At 43.2% G+C, this 25,912-nt stretch overlaps 2 protein-coding genes across 2 annotated transcripts; one reads left to right on the top strand and one right to left on the bottom strand.

Moving 5' to 3' along the window:
- Nucleotides 1–1,804: 1,804 nt before the first annotated feature.
- Nucleotides 1,805–18,825, bottom strand: Ppp1r10 (protein phosphatase 1 regulatory subunit 10). Its single transcript, XM_026414325.2, has 20 exons — nt 18,798–18,825; nt 18,051–18,572; nt 12,007–12,124; nt 11,250–11,336; nt 10,954–11,089; nt 10,500–10,551; nt 8,260–8,337; nt 7,937–8,110; nt 7,624–7,729; nt 7,412–7,524; nt 6,793–6,893; nt 6,417–6,564; nt 6,050–6,208; nt 5,706–5,952; nt 5,283–5,346; nt 4,961–5,155; nt 4,699–4,774; nt 4,341–4,454; nt 3,333–4,178; nt 1,805–3,065 (listed from the first exon to the last, which is right to left on the bottom strand). Exons 3-20 carry the CDS (start codon nt 12,111–12,113, stop codon nt 2,956–2,958), a joined length of 2,913 nt encoding a protein of 970 aa, XP_026270110.1. The 5' UTR covers nt 12,114–12,124; nt 18,051–18,572; nt 18,798–18,825; the 3' UTR covers nt 1,805–2,955.
- Nucleotides 18,826–19,416: 591 nt separating this feature from the next.
- Mrps18b (mitochondrial ribosomal protein S18B) lies at nt 19,417–25,856 on the top strand. The gene is made up of 7 exons (XM_026414311.2): nt 19,417–19,519; nt 20,615–20,723; nt 20,821–20,918; nt 21,054–21,122; nt 22,965–23,031; nt 24,495–24,554; nt 25,315–25,856. The coding sequence occupies exons 1-7, from the start codon at nt 19,442–19,444 to the stop codon at nt 25,608–25,610; spliced, it is 777 nt and encodes a 258-aa protein (XP_026270096.1). The 5' UTR covers nt 19,417–19,441; the 3' UTR covers nt 25,611–25,856.
- Nucleotides 25,857–25,912: the final 56 nt, after the last annotated feature.

Raw genomic sequence — 25,912 nt, 5'->3', positions numbered from 1 at the left:
CTTATTCCCTCTTGCAGAGCTTTCTGGGACAAGCAGTTTACAACACTTCCCCTCCACACCACCTTTTTAAAATCTTGGTACCAGAGATTGAACCTAGGGGTGCATAACTATTGAGCCATATCCCCAGCCCTTTTTTAAATATTTATTTTTCAGTTGTAGTTGGACACAATACCGTTATTTGATTTTATGTGGTAATGAGGATCGAACCCAGGGCCTCACGCTTGCTAGGTGAGTGCGCTGCCACTGAGCCACAACACCAGCCCCCATTTTTTAATTTTTTGATACAAGGTCATGCTAAATTGCTGAGACTGGCCTTGAATTTGCCATCCTCTGGCCTCAGCCTCCAAAATCACTGGGATTACAGGTGTGCACCATGGGTGCCCAGTACACTTTCACTTTTCTTGTCTTTTCCACTTTTTCCACTGAAACTGGCCTGTCAATAAGAGGTGCTCCTGTTGCTGATCTGGAAAATGCTGTAGGATGTTTTGGAGAGGAAAACTGAAGCAAGCAGAGAGAACAGTCTACAACAGGGGAGAGAAAATGCCTACAGGACTGGACAGTGTCCTGTTATTTCAGGCACCGGCCACATGAGGGCAACAACTTCTTATATCTTATTTCCCTCATTCCCCAGATTTTCCTGCCCCAGATACTCTCCACTTTCATTCCTTTCCTAAGCAGCTCCACAAGGCTGGTAGATTCAGCTGGAACTGACAGTCCCACAGTCAGTCTGTGAGGAGCTCTGGACTCCCAAAGATCTCACAAAGTGTTTCACATATATTTCAAAGTAGGGTTAACCCTCTGTATCCATGGTTCCACATCTAGATTCAAATATATATCAAAAGTATTTGTCCAAAAATAATTGCATTGTATGTTGTCATTATATATTTATGGATTTACATTGTATTAGGTATAATCTATAGGTTATCTCAAATACAGGGGGATATACATAGATTATACGCAACTATGCCATTTTGTGTGAGTTGAGCATGCTTGAATTTTGATGTATGTGGGGGTTAGGCAGGCAGGTCCTGGAATCACTCCCCTGCCTCCTGCAACAAGATATGGAAGGACAACTGTGTTCCTTCAATATTTGATACCAACTCTGTGACTTGAAGGTAGAACAATTGTTAGCTCCAAAGGACTGAAAAAGATTCCATAAATGCTTATAATAATGTACTTAAGGGGCCTGGGGTTGTGGCTCAGTGGTAGAGCGCTCACCTAGCACGTGTGAGGCCCTGGGTTCGATCCTTAGCAACACATAAAAATAAATAAATAAAGCTATTGAGTCCAACTACAAATAAAAATAAATATTAAAAAATATTTAAAAATCTATTTAAAAATAATGTATTTAATATTTCTAAAAAGGTATTATCTAGCTGTTTTAAGTACTTAAGGTAGGGGAGAATATGGCAGGTTAGAGACACTCAGTACCAACCTGCAGCTACATGAGATTAAACCAAATCATCAGGCCCACATCTGAGAAGCATGCAGCAGCAAAGTGCTGGACTGTAACTGCAATTGGCGACCAGGTGAAGTTCAGAAATACTGGTCCTTGCTGTTCTGGTGAAGCCAACAGGCAGATAAATGCCAAGTAACTCCAATCCACCATCTGTTTCTCACCCCCCCCCCCGCTTTTTTTTTTTTTTTTTTTAGTTATCGGCAGACACAACATCTTTGTATGTGGTGCTGAGGATTGAACCCGGGCTGCATGCATGCCAGGCGAGTGCACTACCACTTGAGCCACATCCCCAGCAACCCCCCCTTTTTTTTTAATGAACAGAGTCCAAACACAACAGGGGTTAAATAAGCTGCTTCTCTTTCCACTGTTTATTATTAATGTACAAAATATACAAAACCAAAAGAAAAAGAAATACTCATCCTCAAATCCATTGTGGCTCTAACCCAAGACCCTGCACAAAACCCAACCAATCCACTGTTTTCATAGAAAACAACTGATGCCAAGACAGGTGAAGGAAAGGACTGGGAAGGGGTAAAAATCATCTTACTGAATCCACCCAGGAAATCACCTGGTGGGGATTCATTCAGAGGTGGCTGACAGGGCAAGATTGTTGGAAGCCTCACACTGACAAGGTTCCAAGTGGGGTAAGGAGCAAGCAAACTCCCAAAGGCAGTGCATGTAGTGTGACTGTCAGGCCCAGCATAGTGGGCTTAAGTTGATGAAAAGCTGGTCTCACTGAAGTGTTTTATGAAGTCTCCAGAACAGCAGGTTGGCAGAGGCAGACCGACATCACCGGCCACACCTCTGCCAGATAAAACTTTCACTGGATGGATGCAGACATGAAGTTGCCATCATCGAACCTAGCAGACACATGATGCAAACTTGGGTGTAGAAACAAAAAGTTGGAAGTGTCTTGAGACAGAACTCTAAAGCCCAAGTTGGAACAGGAGCGGGGATGGTATATTCCAGAACTCAAATCCAGCTTGATTGAGCCCTCTCAGTGCAGTGGGATACATAATACCCCTACCATCACCCCACCCCATGAGGAATAATGAACTTGGCTGGGATGATTTCCTAAGTGCAGCGGATCCCATGTCTGAGTTCTGTGTGCATGTGGAGGACCCACAATAGGAGAGTAGAGGTGTTCTCCAGGATAACCAGCTTTAGGTTCTCAGGCATTAGGGGTAATACTGGAAAGGGGTTTGGGACACAGGGCAAATCTCCTCATAAAATGAAGCCAACTGGGTCTCCTCTTCAGCAGTCCAGGTTACAGAATGTGTCCAGTCTCTCTCCTCCCAGACTGGAGGAAAATATGTACATCAATGCGCACCAGTGATCAGAAAACCCCCAGGAACCCAAGCAGGTGGGAACTGAGGGGGCCGGCTCCTCATCAGCTGGGGAAAGGGGAAATTGGGCCTCACAGAAGCCATAACAGGGTGGAAGGAGCAAGGCTGCAGTCCACAGGGGGGCATGTGGGTAGGGTAGGCAGGTGGTCCCTAGGGCAGGGGGGGCCCATTGACACCCGGGTGATAGAAGGCACAGTTGTTCTCATAGCGGCAGTTGCCCTTCATCATGAAATGTCGACAGACAGGTCGGTTTGACATATCTGTAGGAAAATGATGGCAAAATGGTCAGATAGGAAATGCCTAAGAGGTCAATGCCACCCTCACTGCCCCAGTTCACAACATTCTAAGGATAATCTCAAAGAGACCACTATATCTTAAGCATTTGGGGGAAAGGGCAGAGGGTAGAAACTGCCATGCATACTGGGAGCCAGAGACAGGGAAACCTCATGTGTTCTGCCTCTCCCCTAACCACCACAAACATGTATGGAACACCAAAACCCACGTGGAGAGCAGAGTGTAATCCTTACCTCCTCCATGACTGTGGCCTCCATCGTGCCCTCGGTGGCCTCCTCCCCCGTGGCCAGGGCCATCATGGCCACGGTGCTCATGAGGAGGTGGCCCTCGATGGTCATGGCCTCGGTGACCAGGAACATCATGTGGCCGGTGGCCATGGGGTCCCCCGTGTCCAGGGCCTTCATGGGGACGATGTCCACCACTTCCACCCATGCTCCCACCAGGGCCTTCATGTGGGCGATGTCCACCACTGGTACCCATTCCTCCTCCAGGGCCTTCATGGGGGCGATGTCCACTGCCACCACCCATGCCACTGCCAGGGCCTTCATGAGGACGATGTCCACTGCCCATTCCTCCACCAGGGCCTTCATGGGGACGATGACTACTGCCCAATCCTCCACCAGGGCCTTCATGAGGACGATGTCCACTGCCACCACCCATGCCACTGCCAGGGCCTTCATGGGGACGATGGCCACTGCCACCACCCATGCCCCCACCAGGGCCTTCATGAGGACGATGTCCACTGCTGCTGCCCATGCTCCCACCGGGGCCTTCATGAGGACGATGCCCACCACCTCCAACCATACCCCCACCCGGGCCCCCTCGTCCATTTGGAGGTCCTCCTCCAGAGCGACCTCCTCTGGCCCCTCGGAACGGAAGTGGTGGTGGTGGTGGCTCATTTCCTCCTCGGCCACCTCGGCCTCTATGATATGGTCCAGGACCTGGTCCTGGACCCCCTCGCATTGGGCCACCCCGCATGGGGTCACCTGGACCATCCCAGAAGGGATCGCCACCCCTGGGAGGGGGTGGGGGACCCAGAAGACGTGGACCCACTGGTCCACCAGGGCCTCCATGGGGACCTGTTAAGGAAGAAAAAGAAGGGACAGAATATCAGCTAACTGTCAGTTAGGAACTATAATCTCCCAATCTAAACTACCTCTCACCTTCTAGTTACTCCTCTACTGTTAACCAGGGTGCAATTAAGCAGATAAGCCCACTTCAACCCCTCACTCACCACCTACCTGGCATAGGTCCCCCAGGCCCAGGGGGGAAGTGCTGCATGCCTTTGGGACCCCCAGGGCCTCCTGGTGGGAAACCATTGGCTATTGGACCAGGACCTAGAAGTCCGTGTGGCACTGTTAATTAAAAAAAAAAAAAAAAGAAAAGAAATAGTCAGCAAGAAGATGTCTACAAGAATGGCATGGCTTCCCATGTAGGTGTGCCCATCTGACCCTCTTAGACCAACCTGGCAGAGTAACACTCTCCGTCCAGTCTTCCCCTCCCATTTCTTGCCTAGTGGCAATAGCCCTGTGCTTTCAGTGTCTGTGAAACTCTGGGGGCTTCCTCCCCCAGACCCCTGGGGCTTGCCCTGAAGATTACCCAACATCTGCTTGATCTTGTCTGAATAGTCTGGCTGTTTTAGTAATTCCTCTGAAGGATGACTGTTTGGGCTGCCCTGTGAGGATTAAGAAGGCAAGAGGGAAAAGTCAATAAAATACAAGGGTAACCACTGGTAGAAAAAGAGCTAATATTTAGGAGGTTAAGGGGAAAGACTAGAAGACCTGGGGTAAAGAGAATGAGAGAATCAGAAAAAAAGACTTAGGAGGTTCCATAGGAATTTAAAAAGGAAGAGGGCTCATACCATGATGGAGGTAAGGATCTCCTGGACATTGATGCCTCCTCCTCCAGGCCCCTGGGGGCTCTTCCCAGCACCCATGCTTCCCATAAGATTGGCTAGAACAGGAGGTAGCTTGGAGCCTCCGGCCCCATCAGGTGAGCCACCTGACCCCCCGGGCTCCAGGGTTTCAACATATGGGGTCTCATCCATGGAACATTCCTAACAAGAGGAGAGGCAAAAAAATCATCACTGATGAGAAGGAATGCAGAGATATCCTTACATGGAAATCAATGACCATCACAACCTCTGTTGTCACCCACTATCATCATGTACCACTGGCACTTACCTCATCTAGTGGGATGAGTTTAGGAGGTATGGGCTCATAGGGCTCAGGATCAGGCTCATGAGGACTATCAGGAATACCGCAGGCAATGGAAGAGAAAAAAAGAATGATATTTATTTAGATTTTTGAAGTTCTTTCTAGCTTATAACCCCCCCCCCTTTTTTTTGGTCTCAGGAATTGAACCCAGGGACGTTTAACCACTGAGCCACATCCCCAGTCCTTTTGTGTTTTCTGTTTAGAGATAGGGCCTCACTAAGTTGCTGAGGCTGTCTGTGAACTCAAATCCTCCTGCCTAAGCCTCTTGAGCCACTGGGATTACAGGTATGTATCACTGCACCCAGCTCTACCACTTCTTAATTTCCCAGGTCATAGTCCCCTTAGCAGTGCAAGCACTCCACATCCCAGGACCTAAACCCCTCTGCTCACCTCTCCTTGTTCAGGAAGAGCTCCTGAAGGATCCCTTTCTCCCGCTCAGCCTGGATGTATCGCTCTTGGCTGTTGCTTCCAGGGGTGACAAGAGGTGAGGGCAGAACCAGGGGCCTAGGGCACACCCAGGGCACCTTCTCTTCCATGTTGTCATGGCTTAGACGGCGGGCCGTCTCAAATGCATGTCGGTCTGACAGTATCTCTCTTTTAGCTGCCTCACCAAAGTCCTTGATTTTGTTTACATTTACTATTGACAAGAGAAAAAAGAGGAGAAAAGTAAACACAACTGAGTCCTTGAAAACTTTCCTATACACATCTATTACACAGGAAACTTGGGGTCTTACCTCGTTCAGTTTCATCCAGTTCAAAATAGAAATATTCTCTCAGTTTGCCCTCCTCAGGCCATGTCACAGTTTTCCTTTTCCTTCCCTTCCGGGTCAGCTGGCTAGGATCTCCAGGGCTTTCTACTGGCTTTGCATCCAGAGCTCCTGGCTCTAAAGAGGCTGGAAGCAGGAGAGGTTTCAGATTCAAATCCTTCCTTTCAGAAAACCCTCAAGGTACTGGGGTTGTGGCTCAGTGGCTCACATGCCTCACACATGCGAGGCACTGGGTTCAATTCTCAGCACCACATATAAATAAATAAATAAAGGTCTATCAACAACTAAAAAAAAAGAAAGAAACCCCTCAAGCCCAAATCAGTTTCCAGATTACCTGTATCCATAAGCTCGGGGACTTCAACAGGTGGCACTGGGGTGCCTGGGCGGTCTATGTCCATTGTCTCAGCAGGGGGCGCTGGTTCTGGGGAAGAAGGTTTGGCTGCACTTGGTTCTGTGCTTGTTTTCCCTTCAAAGGGGCTGGGCTATTATGAAAGAAAAAAAAAAGTTAATAAACTGACAGGAAGCCAAGTTCAAGGCAAAGCAATTAGTCCAGGACCTGAGTAAGATGCCCAACAGTTGCTATAAAGGAACCTTCTGGCTTCTACAGTCCTACTCCCAAATCCTCCCCCAACAGCTCCTTGATGCTGTGCCCTTTCTTCCTCTGGATCTTGTGTACTCTGCCACAGAAACTCACTTCTTAGTGCCCATACCTTGGCAGCAGTAGGTGACAGCACCTTCTTCTTCTTTTTAATTTTGATGCCTGGAACAGGCGCTGAATTGAGAGCATCCAGAAATCCCAGGCCCTCCATTGCTATAAAACAAAAGAGCATAGAATGGAATCATCCTTCACAGTCCTATTCAAAGTTTAAGATGAAGATGGGCTGATGGAGACTTTGTGTACACTTAGGTCACAAAAGTTCAAGGTGATTTAGGAACACATGCAAGAGGGTTCACACAAAAAATTCCTGAGGTTATTTCATCTTTCTTTTGGAAGGTAAGGCATCGCTTTGTGCAGGAATTAGAGCACAGGAAACCATGAAATAAATTCCTGTGAACGTGTAAGATGTTACATGTAAGATGTAACAAAGTCATGCCTGTGACCAGTCACTAAATGGCAGCATCCCTACCTTATCTCTAACATTACTCCTAAATAACACTAAGAAAACAGAGTCCCAGAGGTGCAAACATTAAAGGACACTAAGAAATCAAAGGCAAGTAAAACAAAACAATAAAGGGGGAAAAAACAAAAAACCTTTCCCTCCTAGGACATTCATTCCCAAGAAAAGAGCACACTCCTAATTCCCAGTGCATTCCCTGTTTCAGACTCACGCTGTGGAGGAATGATCTTCACTTTGATCTCTTTGGTGGCATTGGGTGTTGTGTTGAGGGGCTTATACTTCTTCTCTGCAGGAGGGGCAGCATCTCCTGGAGCAGTCGTGGCGCTATGGGAAGAGGAGTAATCAATAACATTTGATTCACCCCTTCTTTCCACTGTGTGTCCACAGACCCAACTATTCAGAAACCTACAACAGGGTCCATACCTCTGGCGCTTGAGGGGTATGGGTTTGAGGTTGTACTTGTCGGAAACTACCACGGTGCTGGCGTTCTTCTTCACAGGTACCAAAGATGGTGTCTCCAGCTCTAGTCCTTGGGGAGATAAGTGTTGTTGTCAGTTCAACCCATCTCCTAACATTAACCAATTGTCCTACCCTTCTTCTTAACAATCTTCTCTCAAGTGTCTCCCAGATTCTCCAGTAGACTTCCCTCTTTCATATTACAAATGGAAGTATTTCATGAGATGACAGCTGTGCACATGCCCCCAGGCCCTCCCTGTGAAGCCAGTCAACATCTTACCAGTGGAACGGAACTTGGCATGACTTGGTGCTGTGGTTCGCAGAGATTTGGGTTTCTCCTTCTTCTTCTCTGGGGCCTCTTCAGCCCGTGTCTCAGCCTTCACCTCAGTCAAAGGTCGTTCAGGAGGAGTGGCTCGACTCTTGCTCTCTTCTTTACGTTTTTTCTTATCTTTCTCTGTCATGGATAAAAAAAAAAAAAGTAGAAAAGGATTTCATTTGGATTAAGGAAAGACTGTCAGAAGTGGAACTGACAAGAGACACCCAAAGGCCACATCCTAGTGGGAATGAAATTTAAAAAAAAGGAATAAAAGACTAAGCACTTACCAGCTGGTTGGGTACTGCTCTGGGAGCGGATGACAGCCATCCAGTCGCTGACAAGGACTGAGGCCAATTTTTGGAGCTCTGTAGATGAGTAATGTAAATAATTTAGTAATAATTCAGTAGTTTTCCTGGTTAACAGAAAATGCTATGTTTGAAAAACTACTGGGAAAATATGTGCAATAGAAAAAGTAATCCAGACTTTTAAGAACATGAGATGTCCCAAAAACCAAACTAACTTTTAAAAGATTTTCTAGGGCAAGCTTTTTTCCTAGAACAATTTTTTTTTTTTTAAGTTGTAGTTGGACATAATATCTTTATTTTATTTTTATGTGGTGCTGAGGATCGAACCCAGGGCCTCGCACGTGCTAGGCGAGCACTCTACCACTACTCTACCACTGAGCCACAGTTCCAGCCCCTCCTAGAATGATGTTAATGATAATGGCTTAAAAAAAAAAAATTCAACTTGGGCTAGGGGTGTGGCTTGATGGTGGTATAGCATTTACCTATCAGGTACAAGGACCTAGGTTTGATCTCCACCATGGGGAGTGAGGGGATGGAAAACTAGGGAATATTTCTTCACTTACACCATGTGATTTAAGAATTTTTTTTTTTTTTTAAGAGAGAGTGAGAGAGGAGAGAGAGAGAGAGAGAGAGAGAGAGAGAGAGAGAATTTTTAATATTTTTTTTAGTTCTCGGCGGACACAACATCTTTGTTGGTATGTGGTGCTGAGGATCGAACCCGGGTCGCACGCATACCAGGCGAGCGTGCTACCGCTTAAGCCACATCCCCAGCCCCACCATATGTGATTTAAAAGCAAACTGGAGGAGGGGGAAGCTGGGGTTGTGGCTCAGTAGCAGAGTGCTTGCCTAGCATATGTGAGGCACTAGGTTCAATTCTCAGCACCACATATGAATAAAATATGAAATGAATAAAAATAAAAATGAATAAAATAAAGATCAACATCTAAAAAAATTTTTTAAATTAAAAAAAAAAAAAAAAGAAAACAGCAAACTAGAACTTTGGAGAAGTGTTCACAGAGCTTTTTTTTTCTATAACTTAAGAACTTGAAACAGGCGTACATGCTCCCTTGACATCCAAGAGGCCAAAACCTCTTACCAGAGGACCTAGCAAAAAATTTCCTACAGACAAAGAGCAATCCTGGATTTTTACAAGAATAAGTACAAGAACTGATTACTGCTCTAATAAAATATTGCTCAGCTGGTGGGAAACTACTGATTTTGGGCCTGGGTAGAGATAACAGAAACAGAGATCTTGAAAGGGAGTGACTTTCTGGAGTCAAGCTTTGTCTTCAAGTCTAAACTATACAGTCCTTGCCATGAGCTCTGAAAAAGGAAAGAATCTGTCACTATCAGAACCATGATATATTATAAGAGTCAAGATTTTGCCCATGTTCTTTAGGAATATATTTTTATCATAACTAGTCTATCTATTATTAGGAAAACAGATGTTGAAGGTCCCAGTATACGCTATATTTATTTAGGAAAACATGAGTAAATGTGTACAATTCACTCTAGAATGACAATACTTACTCCAAGAATTTTTCTTTTTCCCTATATTAGGGATTGAACCCAAAGCTCATGCATGCTAGGCAAATGCTCTATTGCCAAGCTACACCTTCAGCCCTTATTTATTTTGAGACAGGGTCTCACTAGGTTTTCCAAGCTTGTCTCAAACGTATAATCCTCCTTTCTCTGGAGTAGCTGGAATTATAAGAGTGTGCCATCATCTCACTCTGCTTCCCCCAAGAATTTTAAGTGTATAAATTTTCTACCAAGTGAAAGAATCAGCTATATGTTGAAGTGTGGCATCTTATCTCATATCCAATAGTAGGGAAATGGATATTTTCATTTGGAATTGAAGATAACGAAGAGGGAGCAAGTTAGAATATTTAAATAATTCTTCTTTTTTTTTGGACTGGGGATTGAGCCCAGGGGCCCTTTATCACTGAGCTACATTCTCAGTCCTTTTAAAAAAATTTTTTATCATGAGACAGGGTCTCACTAAGTTGCTGAGGTTAGCCTCAAACTTGAAATCCTACTGCCTCCCGAGTTGTTGGGATTATAGCTGTGTGCCACTGCTCCTGGTGAGAAATTAAATTCTTGAAGGAAATAGCAAACTAAAGTAGAAAGTAGGCAGGAGTGAAAGACAATCTAAAGATAGGGAGAGAGATGAAAATAATCATATGGAAATAATGGAACAAAGTCCATGACAAGCACCCTACCTTCATCCTCACTTGACTTGCTTAACTGCTTCACCAGTTTGGCAGTGTTATTCTACAAGATATGGGAATAGCAAAAAGGTAAATGCAAGAAGGGAAATAAGTTCACTTAGAGCTAACACCCCTACAAACTTACAATCCCTCCATAGTCCCTTAACAGAGACTAATACTGACTTTGTACCTTTTACAAAAGCTTTATGGACGTATTCTTTCTTAATCCAGGACAACCAAGTGAGGTAGGTATGATTATTCCCATTTTATAGACAGATAAACTGAGGTTTAAAGTATCCCAAGCCACACACCTATCAAAGGAGATCAATTCAAACCAAGTCTTCCAATTCTGAACTATTTTTTTCTATCTCACAGGCCCCAACCAACAGCCAAATTAGAGTTGGTATGAGTTTTTCACCTGTCAGGGTAACCAAAAAAAAAAAACCAGGGTTAAGACCAAAGGTACCTGCTTCAGGTGGTCCACAGTGAGCGGTAGGTGCTGCAGGGTCAGCAGAATTTGCTGGAGGAGGGGAATGTTGTTGGTTGTCTTTGAATATGTCAGCCAATTGTTAAGAAGCTTGTAGCCACCAACATCAATAAACCTGCAGGCAGATAGGAATAGAATACAAGTACTTCCTGGGTTTTGGAACTACCACATCCTACAGTCCTGGTCCACCATCAATGACCCCAAGAACCACATGCCTCACCTCCCCTATCTTCTAACTACTTCTTCCCAGGCCAGCCACCCAGATTCCCACTTACTTGACCAGTATTTCTGATGAACGGGTCTGCAGGAGAATGTTCAAATAAGTGCATCGACTCACCATCTTCCGTGCTTCTTTCATCAGGCTGCAGGAAATGAGTTAAGAGTTAGAAAGGGAGCAAGGTCTATCAAAGAATCTAGCCAGTAGAGTGCCTAAATACTTGTGATAACCGAGTCTTGCTCCAGAGGTGGAGAGCCATACAGGCCTCTAGGAGGACTGGGTGAAAACAGGGTGACATGGAAACCCATGAAAGGATGAGGATGGAAAGATAATTCAGGAGGCACTGAATTCTCTGATCTGGGGAGGGGGACATCATTCCTTCCCTAACACACAGTATATATCTGATTCTGCTTCTAGGTGAAAAGTCCAGCCCTCAACAACCATCCCTTTGTGTCTGTCCAAAATGGTTTGTTATACGCTTTTCCCAAGAAAACATGAAAATCTCAAAGAAAATGATATTTAGGGTGGGTGAAAAATGACCCAAATCAATCAAGAATTCTATCACCAGGCCCCTCTGCTCTTCTAAAGCCATGTCTCCTCTGGGTCTATGGATGTCCAAATCTTGGGGGGCCATTATGGCCAGAAACAAAGGAATCATCTTTTCTAATCCTTTATCCTAAAATCACTGGATTTGAATCTTTTTTCACTTATTCTCCTGTCTTCTCTAGGACATTCATTTCTACTGCCTCAACTGTAGCCATAATACAATGCACAGTATCCTCTACTCATAATTAGTCCAAAGGACACAGACTCACCTGAAGATTTTGGAAATCCCATCCACACTCTTGACTTCCCCATCTCGATTCAGGAAGCTATCCAGGCCCTTAAGAAGCTCTTTGGGGTCTATGGGACCTGAACCCATGATTATGTTTTCTAGAGGAAAAAACAAACCCACAGAATAAATGGGTGGTAAGGACAGTTCCAATATGCCATCATTGTATTTGACAAAATACACTAATTACTTAATGGTCACTGAGAAAACTCTTGTCAAGTTAAGCATGGGGTTAATACATGATTGAATCAGAAGGCAATTAAAATGGAGGGCTGGGTAGCCCACCTGTCTTTCATTGTTACATCCTTGCTAACACAGCTGGATTTCACTTGATTAGAGGTAAGACTCCAATTCCTGTAACAAGATGCTTAACTTCACAAGGCTTTTATTTTTTGCTGTTAGGATACCTCCCTTAATGACAAAATTGGCCTGAAAGAACTCCAAAGCTTGAACTGGGTCAATCTCAGGTGTTTGGGGTAAATGTCTTGTAAGAGTCAATTCCTTTCTATCTCAACCCTTTAAGAGTCATAATCACCACAAGTGGCAGGATATGTGTCACCTGAAGTACAGGTGGTAGAGAAATAAAACATGGAAAGAGAACCCATTCCCCAGAAAATGTGACAGTAGCTCCCAGAATGTTCACAAATTGATGCATAGGATGTCAAGCAGGTCTTCCTAAACCTTGAATAATGTCACACATTGACCAAACACCTACACAGGTTTTTATTGTTTCCAAGAAAAACATGGCTTATAAAAGCAAAGATGCAAATCTGACCCTCTACTTTCAAAAACCACAACATTGTCCAGGATATTCAAGAAAGGCCTAACCTAAAACTAAAAATCATGGAACTATTAGGACTGCAACAAAGCTAAAGGCTGGAATAATGCTATTAAATTTTAAGCAGCTACTTTAGACCAGGATGAAAGAGTTAGATAAAAACTAAATGCTTATTATGGAAGGGACAGAAGTGTGAAGCAATTTCTAGGCAGAACCAAAGTTCCACAGACATAATTTAAAATCCATATGGTTCTGACTGGTAGTTTTATCATACTACCTCTACAAACACTCGATTCTGGTAGGAAGGGGAAAAGATGACTTTCTGCATCCAGCATCTAGCAGGGTTAACAGGCAACACCGTGGAAGAGTGAAAAGAAATAAATTATTTTACAAAGATGACTATATTTTGTGCAGTAAAGGGAACAGGTTTCTTGTAAGATAATGCAAATTAGTTCTGTTTGTTCTCAAACAATGAAAAAGCAGTACAACAATCTTTTAGTTTTCCCCCAGAAAATGGTCAATTTCTAAATGTGTAAGTCCTAACAACCTAGGAAAGCAGCAGCCACAGCAGCAATGAGGCAGCAGCCCAGAAAGGAAAGGGTAGTAGTACAATCTTGGTTCTGGAGATCATGACCTGTGGACTGAACACAGGGAAAGAACAAATTGTTAAGAAATGTTAAATGGGCAAAACTAGGTTAAATGTGCTGAAGCTGCTGCCCTGGAACCTCCACAAGAACAAGTGAAACCTGAGATCAGAGAAGAGAAAAAAAAAACATTCAAGTAGAATTTTGGAAGATTAGTAGAAGTTCTTAGTAGAAGCTAACTACATGGTAATTCTTACACAAAGAGAGAAGGAAATTTTTTCCATGTAATAAGATTATATGATAATAAATTAGAGATGAATAGATACAAGAAAGGAATACGAAAAAGGAATACATAAAAATAAATTTCCCATCTGTTGGGGACTGGAAAAGCTATGAATGGGCTCAGACTAATATCATATGCAAGAGACTAAGAAATTCTTAAAATATTATCTATACATACATACATGAACACCTACCATTAAATCCCAAACCAAAATATGTTCAATTTGATAAAATCTTGAATTAAACATCACTTCAAACCAGTGCCCCCTGAACACAGCTGACTCCACCAATTCAAAGCCAGAGCTGAGTATACATAAACCTTGGAGAACTCCTTTTTGCATATCCAACTACAAAGCTAAACCAATAGGCTTGCTACCCCTACTTTGTTCAGGAACTTAAAAAAAAAAAAAGTCACCTGAAATCAAATGTTCCTTCAATTAAGAGGAAGAGAGAATATTAATATTCATTCATAGAAAGAAAAATGGACCAATGAGTATAAAGCTAAACTGTGTTCAGTGCCTTCTGCTGGAAATGGGACCCAGATACTTTAAATTCCCATTGGTATAGAAAAGAATAAAAGATTTAACAGTGAAGGAAGCTAGGAGACAAGACAATGTTAGAATATCCATTTCCCACTATTGTATTTTGGAAAAATAACTAAAATTTTGAATTTTGTCTCATGAATATCAATCATGTGATAAAATGTTAAGTGGATTTTCTCATGGTGATTTTTTCTCAAGTAGTTTTTACTCAAAATTAAGGATTCCAAAGTGTCTTAAAATCTACTTCCCCTACTTGGAAGTCAGCACATTCTGGAAAATATGAAAAGCCCAATATTTCTGACAGTCATCCAGTCCAGAAGGTGACTTGAGGAAGGCAGGAGCAATGACCAAGTCATTCCAGATCTGGGCCTGGAATAGAGCTTGAAAATATGTCACTCCAGTTTTGGGCCTGGGTCTGTTTCTGGAGCCAGGAATAATCCAGAAAAGTCGTGTTTTTAATGAGCTGCTAAATTCCTTGAAGGTAACAGGTACATTATGAGTGGTTAGGTGCAGGAGGAAAACCCTCTGGCCTCTCTTTACCTTGTCCTAAGTTAGGCTTTCTTTATGGAGGATGTTTCAGGCAGAGGCATGTACTACTGATGCAAAGCACTAGGGAATTTTCTACTTATCAGAGATAAAATTCATGCACCTGCCTCCAAAATGAATCTCACTTCAGGATTATTATGATTAAGGTGAAAAAAAAATCCATTTTGGCTAAAGTTATTCCACACCCATCACCAACAAAACAGTACTGAATTGTTTTGGGAAAAAATTCTATGCAAGCCAGAGCACTATCATTTTTTAGTAAGAAGAGTCCCACATTTACATTATGGCCTTAGCACTTCTAGAAATGAAAATGCTGTTCCTTTTCTTTGTTGTTTAGGCATTTCCTAATGGACATCAGTGGACTGAATTATGTCCCTCAGGTGATTCTCGAGTTCCTTTCTTCTAAGTGGTAGGCCCCTAGCTCTGTCATTTTGAAAACCTGGTATGAGCTTATTTGCTTCTCAATAAAGATGTACAAAATCACATACACCATTTCCACCCACAGGAAAGGATTCCAGAATAGAATTCTGGCCACAAACTACAAGGATCAGGTTCTCCAAAGTTCTCTGGATGGATCTGATTTCCCTAGTAGGCCTTGCTTCCCATCTCCCATGTTAAGGAAGATCTTTATTAATCCCCTGCTCACTAGAGATCAGGAACCCCAATGGGTGTAATGTTCAGCTCCCAAGTAGGTATGCTGCAGAAGTACATGGCAAACTGCTTAAAAAAAAAAAAAAAAAAAAGACTGTGGTCAACAGACACATGGAAGAGTCCCTCCCATCCAAACCAGAAGTTAAATTTGAGAACCCGAGCCCAGCAAAAATTAGCCTTAGGTTTACCAGGATAATTGTATATTGTATAAAGTGGGTTTTCAATTCTGCCTAGAACCCCTACGTTTCATTACAGGACTTAAAAAAAAAAAAATGAAAGGTATATGGATAGTCTGCTGAAGATTTGACTGAAAAAGATGGGAAGAGATAAGAACTGGACACCCAATATCAGTCTCAGGTAGGGCATGGCTTTCAACATGCACCATTGCAACAGCAACTGCACAAGTTAAAAAAAAATGAAGAGGACATTATTTTTCTCATTAATACTTTTAAGGAATTTCTTTTTAGAAGGGAAGGAAAAAGAAATTCAAAAAGGTGGTTCTTTGGAAAAAAGAAATGAAGGTTGTGAAATGTAATACCAGAAATGTTTTGCTTACCAGAAACCGTAGCTTGATTCCCCCTGCCTTGAGTTTACAACTGCCGCCTCCTTTCCTAAAGATTCACTTCTCATCCTAGCACCAATGTACAGGAACTAAGCAACTGGAGAACGTGACACAGCACTGAATACAAAGAGTTTATCCCCGAACTGAGAGGTGGGAATAAGGGTGATTTAGAAGAAAAGTCCTGAAGTACTCACCCCCCCCCCCAGATTCTCATTACAGAGCAACCAAAAGAGGCCCAAGGACTGATTACTGAGCAAAAATGTCATTAGGCCCCAATTGTGTACTCGAGTTATAAGCCCTTTGTTTTTTCTCCCCAATCCCACACATATATACAAACACACAAGCTCACACACACAACCCCAAAAGCCTCCTAGTCTTAAAGTGCAGTTGAGGTTTGACTGTTTTTCCACTCCTGGAAACCGAAGTGGGGTAAGCTTCCAAGTAGTTGTGATGAACGGAGGAAAAAGTGAAAATAAAAAGCAAAGGGTTGGTTGTTAAAATATCAACTAGAGCTACCCAAGGAGATGGACAGCCTCAATATCTAATTCCTATAAGCTTTTATCAAAAGATTTTTATCTAAACAAGAAAATGTATCTCCCTAGCAGCAATGTGCACAGGAGTCCAGAAGGAATCTGCTCAGGGGTGGAGTTTTGAGAGGGTGGAGAGAGGAGGAAGCAAGCTGATTACATCACCTTTCAATGCTGCTCCTCCCACTAGAACAAGTTTCTAGGGCGGCCCTAAGCTCTGGATGGCAAAAGGAGAAGAAAAACAACAAAGGAGGGACGCCATTTTGTAATGGAGAAGAGGATTCAAAATTAAATTCACTCCAGCTCTGCCGGTAGCTATTACATTATAATACACTCTTAAGTAAAAAATAACAGAAGCCAACCCCCAATCCTGAATAATCTCTGACCTATTTTCAATCAGAAAGAGAATAGTGAAAATAAAAGCAATTAAATTATTTAAAAGAACAATTTTCTGCAAGGAAGAAATGAATCTGCTACCACCGGCCACCCCATCCTCCCTAATAAAGGAAAAGGGGGAGGACTTGGACCCCTCTCAACAAATTGGGTTGAGGTGGGAGGACAGGAGAAAAATGGGTCAAGACACAACCTGCAACGCCGCTTGGAAGACAAAAGGACAAGGAAAGTCGCCATATTGAAGCAGGGAAGAAAAAAAATTCCTTTTAACGACACAAATCTTTTAGAAAGCTAGCATTCAATTGCACTAAATGGCTCTTAAAATTATACTCCTGAATTCCACATTTCCCCACCTTTCCACCCTCTATTTTAACTGTATCGCCCCCCACCAAAAAGTATCAAGTTAAAATGTTAATCACTTTTTTGCTTTTAAATAACCTATGCAATCTGCAACAATTACAAGACATTTACCTCCCCAACTATTATTGTATGTACTGGTACTAAGATTATATTTTGCCCTGAATTAAGTGTCTTGCAATCTTTATTCATAGATTGCCACCTATCTTAGCCATACAATATACCCCAAGCAAATTACATTAAAATTGAGAGGATTTAACAATCATTTTAAGTCATAGCCAGCTATTATTTCTCTCTGCCCATCTCCTTACCCTGCAATCTTTATGTACAGATTGCTTATTAATCTGGCAAATTGAAAGGCGCCTGCTTGTCTCACACACAAAGAAGTGGGACTTTTGGGCCACAAGATCCACCATCTTTTGTATGTGAGCTCATTAACCCTTTTGAAGACTGCTAACCAGAGGAAGGTAAACATTCCTCCTTATAAAAAGCAAACACATGCTTTGGCAGTCTAGAAATTGACTGGATTATCAAGGGTTAACCATCAAAATCCTCACTTGCTGGCCCTCCCTCCACCCTCTCCTTGCCTGCAGCAGAGCAGGAAGAGGTAGGTGGTAGGGGAGAGAGAACAAGACTGTTTCAGACCCAAAGGCCCTTTTTAATGGAGATTAAATGACCAGATCGGTCCATCTCCAGCTCTCTATTTGTTCTATGGTCTCATTTCTTCCTCTCATTATTTTTGGTTTCACAACGGGAAACGTTGATTTCTTGTTGCAAGGCTGGTTTTTGAAAATTCGACACTTACTATCCAATTTTTTTGCGACGTCAGCACCTCGGGCTCAGGGGGGAGGGGGTAAAATTTTGGAGAAAAAAAAATAAAACAACCAACCAGGACCCAAAACTCAAATCATTTGGGGGGCCTCATTGGATCAAAAAGTCTCTTAAAAAATAAAGGCCAACTCAGTATTCACTCCCCCCCCACCCAACTCCATTTAGGGAGGGGGGTCGTAGAAAAAAATTCTGAGTGGAAATCAAAAAAGGAAACGCTGGATGAGTGAAATTGGGTAGGTTTGGGAAGGGAGGGTGGTTGATTATTTTTCAAGTTATGTGGTGACGGTCCTTCGGCCACAGATTTCAAGTCCCAAGCAGCGTGGGCTGGTGGGGTGGGCAAGATAGGTGGGTAGGGGCAGAAGACACAAGTGGTTGGGCTGGTGGCTGCTGTTTTCCCTTTCCCCCCTCTCAGGATCCTTTCAAGGGCTTAGATGTAGCTGCGGCTTGTTTCTGTTTTCCTCGTGGCAGGCCTGTCTTTCTCCGAGAAAATTCAAACCTGGGATAAAAGGAACACAAGGGAGAAAGATGTAATCAGTACGGATCGCTTTTAACACACTCCAAAGTAGCACTTTTGACGTCCCGAAACATTCTTCCACACCCCATACCAAACAGCCGCTTCGTATAGGCCGTGGTTCCCAACCGAACCCACTCCTTTTCCATAAACTACTCCACCGTACTCCGCAAAATTCTGCCCACTAAACGACAAGAAAACCAAACTTACCTCTAAACGAACCCCAGAATGGCGGCTGCCCGCTCGGGCGGAGTCTTTTATACCCGGACGCCGCCCAACGCGCCCAAACGTGCTAGTGAAACGCCCTTGTCGCGAGACATTGTGCGCGAGGCGTGAACGTATTGGTCAACCCTAAAGACAACTCGCCAGCTGATTGGCTATCCTTCCTTCGCCGACGGGCAGCCCCTTCCCTCTACTACCCTCTTCCGCCTCCTTCCAGTCCCCCAGTCTTGTACGCGTGACCAGGGAGCCTAGCACCACCCTTTCCTTTGCTTCTACCACTTCCGCCTTGGACAACATTTCTCACCCCGGGTTGGTAGAAACGAAGGTGCGCATGCGCAATGAAAGAATCCTGGTCAAAATCGACCTTAAAATTATTTAAAAGGCAAAGTCTAAGTATGGAATCTAATAGTTTTAATGATTGGTTCAGGAAAAAAATCTTTTTGAAGCCTAATTCGATTGTGACGCAGTTGAAATTAGCGTCTCTAATAAGCGCCCCTCTTACGCTTCCGTCCTGACGCAAACGCGCGCGGTTGCCTTCCGCACTGCGGGATCGCCCTTTGCCCTATCCGCGTCAGTTGTCTGGAGCATGCGCAGTTTCCTTCTCAGCCATTATACGTTGGGCGTACGTCAAAATGGCGGCCGCCGTACTGAACACGCTTGGGAGGCGGTTTCCTATCTTTTCCACTTTCCGAAATGCCAGAGGTGTTCAGGTAACTCCTCAGAGGATATTATGTACAATCCCAATTTAGTTATGCCTTCTCTAGGTGGAAGGTGCACTTCCGAGAATCCACGGGGGGAGACCCACGTTCTTATGTCTCTGCTGTGTAGGCAACACTTCAATTCCGGCACCTCCACCCCTTGCCCGGTATTGCCCGAATCCGGGGTTAAAACCTCCGGTCAGCTATCATTCTGTTCCCAAATACTATACTTCACCCAGGTGGTGGGACTGACCCTTGGTCGTGTACAATTAGGTATTAACTACGTAAGTAGTGTCTAAATCTGTGATGCTCTCGAGTGTCCTCTGATTGAGGGATCGTAATTTCCACCAGCCCGGCTATCTCCCAGTAAAGCCAGGATACATTCTCACGACATAGGGACCAGATTCTCAGCTGTTTATCTTAATAATTCAGTTTCTTATCGAAGCATGCATTCGACCTTAGTTCTGTCCTTGGGTTTGAGGTTTCCCTTCAGCCTCATGTACTTACCACCCTGGAGGTTCTTGATAGGGCAGGGCAGTTTCTTGGTGGGACAAGGTGAGAAGCAAGGCTTACCCCGCTGCCACTCCCTAGAGTGGGACTGAGGAATGTTGACAGGACTGAATTAATAGCAGGCCTGGTAGCTTTAAAGCTGGCGTTAGGACTCCAAGTTTGTTTTTGCCCTATGGAATGTTGAACTTCAACATTTTATAAAACTGGGAACTCTGTCTTGCTGTGAGATTGAGTTGAAGACTCAACTTATCCTGTGCATCCCCTTGCCACCACACATCTAACTTCCAAAAGACTGGATATACTCCTTTTTTCCCCCTTTAGACCCAACTAATTCCCCAGAAGCACAAAGACTTTTTATGTGCCATATTCTAAAATTGTTTTCTTGAATAAGATTGTTTCCTCCTATATTAGCCTCTCAGGATCCAGTTAGAGATAGGGAGAGTAATTGTTGATTTATGTCAGTTTAATCTCAACAAAATGTTTCCTTTCATATATATTCCTTTTAAATTACATTAACATGCATTTGTCCTCTTCCCAAAGTATGATAAAACAGGTGAGTTTTTTCTTGAACTCATTTTTTCATTCCTCCATTTATAGGTTACCCTCCAGACTGTTTGCACCAGCGCCCCCCCTGAAAAAGATTCATTGCCCTCAGTTCCCATTTCCCCTTATGAGAATGAACCCTGGAAATATCTGGACTCAGAAGGTATCCTTAAATGGGGAAAGAGTGGGTCAGGTGGGGCCTGAAGTAAATAGAGACACCCCTACACCCTTACTTAGGAATAACTTCTCTTTCATTTCAGAATACCAGAACCGCTATGGTAATCGCCCAGTCTGGGCTGACTACCGCCGCAACCACAAAGGTGGTATCCCACCCCAGCAAACTCGAAAGACCTGCATTGTGAGTTTCTGAGGGTGGTACCTAGGTGAGATGTGGTGTGAGGGTGGGGGCCATAGGGACCGTAGAAGCAGCCCTTTTTTTTTTTTTTGACAAGGTTGTGAACATCCTCCAGCTACCAGTTTCTTCTCTCTACAGCGTAAGAATAAAATTGCTGGGAATCCTTGTCCCATCTGCCGGGATCACAATTTGTATGTCGACTTTAGGGTAAGGAGAATATTTGGACTCTATTTGTAATGCTAAAGGTACACCACACTTCTTCATATTCTGGCACCCCTGCAGTATATGTTGCAGTGACTTTTGCAATATAAAATCATCCCTCTCCAGTTTTTTACCTCTATTATGAATTGGACTAAGAAGGTTTATTCCATGTCCATGAAATTTACAGTATAAATTGGCAGGCAAGAAAAAATGACCTTTTTTAAAACTTAAATTTATATCAGGGATTGAATCCAGTTGCACTTAACCATTGAAACACATCCCCTACCCTTTTTATTCTGTGACAGCTCTTGCTTTGTTGCTTAGGGCCTTGGTAAATTGCTGAGGCTGACCTCAAACTTCCAGTCCTCCTGCCTCAGTCTCCTGATTTGATGGGATTATAGGTGTATGCGACACCATACCTTATAGAAAGGCTTGTTTCTAATAGGAGAACCATGCCCCAAACTTTCTTTATATCTACTACAATTATTGATGACTATATTCACTTACCTTTTTCCTGTGGTTTTCTTCTTCTTTTTTTTTTTTTTTTTTAAAGAGAGAGGTGAGAGAGAGAGAGAATTTTTGATATTTATTTTTCAGTTTTTGGCGGACACAACATCTTTGTTTTGTATATGGTGCTGAGGATTGAACCCGGGGCTGCACACATGCCAGGCGAGCGCGCTACCGCTTGAGCCACATCCCCAGCCCGTGTGGTTTTCTTTATTTTGTTGTCATGTCAATGTTTAGTGGCATTCTGAGTCCTGGGGCTGGAAGACAGAGGTATGAAGAAATGTAAAGAGTCTAATAGACTATTTTTATTCAGAAAGCCTTCAACACTGAGCAGGACAGGACTTGCTCCTTCAAGAATTTGAAAATATTTTTAAGGAAAAAAAAAAAGAAAGAAAATATTTTAAGAATGATAACAGGAAAATGCTTTTCTGAGTTTGTAACGAAGATCTTAGAGCCTAAGATGTATGACTGGTTATTAATTATCAGGGGAGTTGGAGGGCATTTGTGTATCAGTCAGCAAATGGGGGAGTCCAGCTACTCTAATGACCCTTATGACACAGGTTATAGGGCAGTCCCATAATACCTTGCCAGTTTCAATCATATACAATAGTTTATAAAAAGAGGCATAAATAATTATATAACCAAGACTGAGATTATAGACGGTTCTGCCTACCTGCCATTCCCCAGATTACCTGATTTTTCCTTAAGAATCTAATTTCCTGTAATTGATTTGCTAGTTGTGAGTCATTCTGTGTAATTAAAACATAAATTGGGGCTGGGGTTTTGGCTCAGTGGTAGAGCACTTGCCTAATATGTGTGAAGCACTGGGTTCAACCTTAGTACCACATTGAAAAAAAAAAAAAAACTAAAAGTATTGTGTCCATCTACAACTAAAAGAAAAAAATTGTTCTTGTATGTATGTTATATTCAGTTAGTTTGTTGTTATATCTCTTAGTCATTTGTATATACTTATTATAGCAGCATTTTCTGGGTGATTTCTGGGACTTCCAATGAGTCTCCCCAAGTTTTTGCTTGAAGGCTACCTTTAGCAGTTAACTCTTGTAGCTAGGCATGGTGGCCTATAATCCCATAGTAATAACAACAAAACAATAATGTCAAAAATAGGAGTTTGACTTCTATATCAACCCAGTGACAATATAGGATGTGCATGTGAAACGGTTGAAAGACCAATGAATGGATGAAGCTAAAACTGTGATATGGATGAGGATAGTATCCAGAGAGACAGATAGGGGTCAAGGGCATTGGTATGGGTGTGTAAGGATTATGTTCTTTAGTCTTCCCTCTCATCTTCTCATTTGTTTCTTCCATTCTCCCCCACAGAATGTGAAGCTCTTGGAACAGTTTGTCTGTGCCCACACGGGTATCATCTTCCATGCTCCATATACAGGTTAGCCTGTCATCTCTACAACTACCAGAATAGTTTTTCCTTGGGACACTTCTTGTTCATGCAGTTAGACGAGGTATTTGTTTGATGTCTATTACTTCTGGCATACAAAGTATGCTTTTGGAAATCTTGGCTTAATGTGAATATAAGGTGCTAAAACAATTAATTACATGTGGGCAAAATACAGGTTAGGACCTCTGTGAGCAGACTTTATAAATGTGGTTCTTAAAAATTGTTGGGGGCCAGGCTGGGGTTGTAGCTCAGTGGTAGAACACTTGCCTAGCATGCATGAGGCACTGGGTTCCATCCTGGACACCACATAAAAATAAATAAAGGTTAAAAAAAAAAATGGGGGGGCTGGGGTCATGGTTCAGTGGTAGAGCACTTGCCTAGCATGTGTGAGGCACTGGGTTCAATCCCCAGTACCAAACAAAAAGTAAATGTTTGTGGTGTGTGTGGTGTCACATGCCTCCCATCTCAGAGACTCAAGTTTGAGGCTAATCTCAGCAACACCCTCAGCAATATAGTGAGACCCTGTTTCAAAATGAAAATAAAAAAAGAGATGTTGCTCAGTGGTAAAACACCCTTGGGTTCAGTCCCCACTCCCTAAATAAATAAATAAAAGGTGATTATTTCCTTTATGTAATGTCTCTTCCCAGAAGACTTTTCTCACCACTTGATTGTCACGTAAGTTCTTTTATATCATTGACAAATTAGATTTTCCAGATTTAAAATTATAAGGTTAACAATTTAGGATTATATCTGTTCTCTGACTACAGTTACAGACCAGATCTGGCCCACTACCATGTCCATTTATTTTCTATTATCTATGGTATAAAATCCTGTTTGCTCCCTAGCAACAGTGGCAGAATTGAGTAGCTGAGATGATGACCACAGGATTTGCAGAGCCTAAGATATTTACTGTGTGGTCCTACACCCCCCCCCTCCTAAAATTTGCCAATTCCTGCTTTCAAGCAAGATAAATTTGCAAAGAATAATCTGAACCCACCATTATTGGGGGGTGGCACCATGACCATGTTCAGTTTTCCACAGAGGTTTTTATTGCTGTAGAAAGCTAACGAGACAATTATTGCCACTCTCAAATGATCTTCCCCAGATCTGAAATCACTTCTTGCCTATTGACTCTGAGGATTTTCCAACTCAACCTTTTAACCACAGTTGTACATTGAATTATGTACTGTTCTGTGTCTTGCAGCCTTTATCATTAAATGGCTTCCCCGTGGTGTCTCGGTATCTTAATTTAGTATCCCAGCTCTCAGAGGGGTAGGATTCTTCCCATTAGGCATATGGGGAAACTGAGGCCCAAAGAAGGATTAGGAGAGTGGAGTCATCAGGCAAAACCATATCCTCCAAATCCAGAGCGCTCTATCACCATATAGAAGCAATATGTTCTTTTAGTTACTGTGTCTTATAGAATGAATACCAGGTTATTTTTCTTTTCATAGGAGTCTGTATGAAGCAGCATAAGAAGTTGACCCAGGCCATCCAGAAAGCCAGAGATCATGGTGAGTGTTAAAAGGGGGAACAAGGCAGGGCTGGGGTTGTGGCTCAGCGGTAGAGCTCACTTAGCATGTGCGAGACCCTGGGTTCAATCTTCAGCATCACATAAAAATAAATAAAATAAAGGTATTGTCTAACTAGAACTGAAAAATAAATATTAAAAAAAAAAAGGAGGGGGGAGACAAGGCAATTTTGTTAGGCAGAGGGAAGGTAATTTAGGCTTAGAGGGTGCGTGTAAGTATTCCTGCCTCTCCAGGAAGGGAGTATTCAACACGTTCTTCTCAAGAGAGTCTTGTTGGCTCTGCTGAATCTCTTAACCTTGTCATTTCCCTGTCCCCTTGTCCTTCATCTTTCCTTTCCCTTCCCTCTTATTGTTCAGTTGCTGGTCCTAATACCAGAACAAGACCATAGGATGATCTTTGTTTTTGCAATGCTGGGGATTGAACTCAGGGCTTTGCACAAATTAGGCAAGGAATCTACCCATGAGCTATAACCTCAACCCTCATAGGAGGATCTTTGTGTAAATTTCTGGCCATGGACTACATAGTGCTTTTGCCCAAAGTACTCCTCCCCTAGAGTGGATGCAGCTATATAATCCTGGTGTGGGGAAGTCTGCATAGCTTTGCAGTCAAATGCCCAGGCAGTATGTCATCCCTCCGTTGCCACCTTGGCCAGCTAATTTTGTGCAATATACAACATGTATAAATGTACCCAGTGACTAACAAGTTCCTCCCTAATTTTCTTTCTTTTTTTTAAATCCCTTAGGTCTCCTCAGTTACCACATTCCTCAGGTTGAACCCCGGGACCTTGACTTCAGTACATCTCATGGAGCTGTGACTTCTACACCACCAGCTCCTACCCTAGTTTCAGGTGACCCTTGGTACCCATGGTACACTTGGAAACAGCCACCAGAAAGAGAACTGTCCCGCCTTCGCCGGCTCTATCAGGGCAATCTCCTAGAAGAAAGTGGCCCCCCACCTGAATCAATGCCTGGGGTGCCCCTGAAACCACCAACTGAAGCCTCCTCCACTGAGCAGACCAGCCCCCATAGCATTCCATAGGATTTACAAACTGAGGAGGGAACCTGAGAGATTAGAAGCTAGTGCCTAGGGTTATGTGATGGTATGTTACCCTGTTTTGTGACCAGTGGCAGACCCAGGAGTTTTTGAAGGGGAGAAACCCATCTGAGGTTGAGGAAGGGCAGTACAGACTCAATGGGAAACCCCAGCCCCTATATGATGGGCTCAACTGTTGTGTTTTCAAACTTCTGCCAACTCAGTTTTTCCACAATAAAGCTTTATCTCTGTCTCTGTCTTGCTTTGTGCTGGGTTTGGGATGAATGCCATTGGGGGCAGGTTGGTCA

The sequence above is a fragment of the Urocitellus parryii genome, chromosome 8, assembly GCF_045843805.1.
Source record: "Urocitellus parryii isolate mUroPar1 chromosome 8, mUroPar1.hap1, whole genome shotgun sequence".
Lineage (NCBI taxonomy): Eukaryota > Metazoa > Chordata > Mammalia > Rodentia > Sciuridae > Urocitellus > Urocitellus parryii.
The sequence above is the reverse complement of the archived record's forward strand: the minus strand, read 5'-3'. Positions and strand labels throughout refer to the sequence as shown.

Bases quoted from the DNA above. Each gene is read 5' to 3' on its own strand.
- Mrps18b (XM_026414311.2), top strand. From the start codon at position 19,442: ATGGCGGCCGCCGTACTGAACACGCTTGGGAGGCGGTTTCCTATCTTT. The intron at 20,919-21,053 runs GTGAGTTTCTGA...TTCTCTCTACAG, and splicing joins AAACTCGAAAGACCTGCATT to CGTAAGAATAAAATTGCTGG. The intron at 23,032-24,494 runs GTTAGCCTGTCA...TTCTTTTCATAG, and splicing joins CTTCCATGCTCCATATACAG to GAGTCTGTATGAAGCAGCAT.
- Ppp1r10 (XM_026414325.2), bottom strand. From the start codon at position 12,113: ATGGGTTCAGGTCCCATAGACCCCAAAGAGCTTCTTAAGGGCCTGGAT. The intron at 11,337-12,006 runs GTGAGTCTGTGT...CATTTCCTGCAG, and splicing joins GGGATTTCCAAAATCTTCAG to CCTGATGAAAGAAGCACGGA. The intron at 3,066-3,332 runs GTAAGGATTACA...ATTTTCCTACAG, and splicing joins AGGCCACAGTCATGGAGGAG to ATATGTCAAACCGACCTGTC.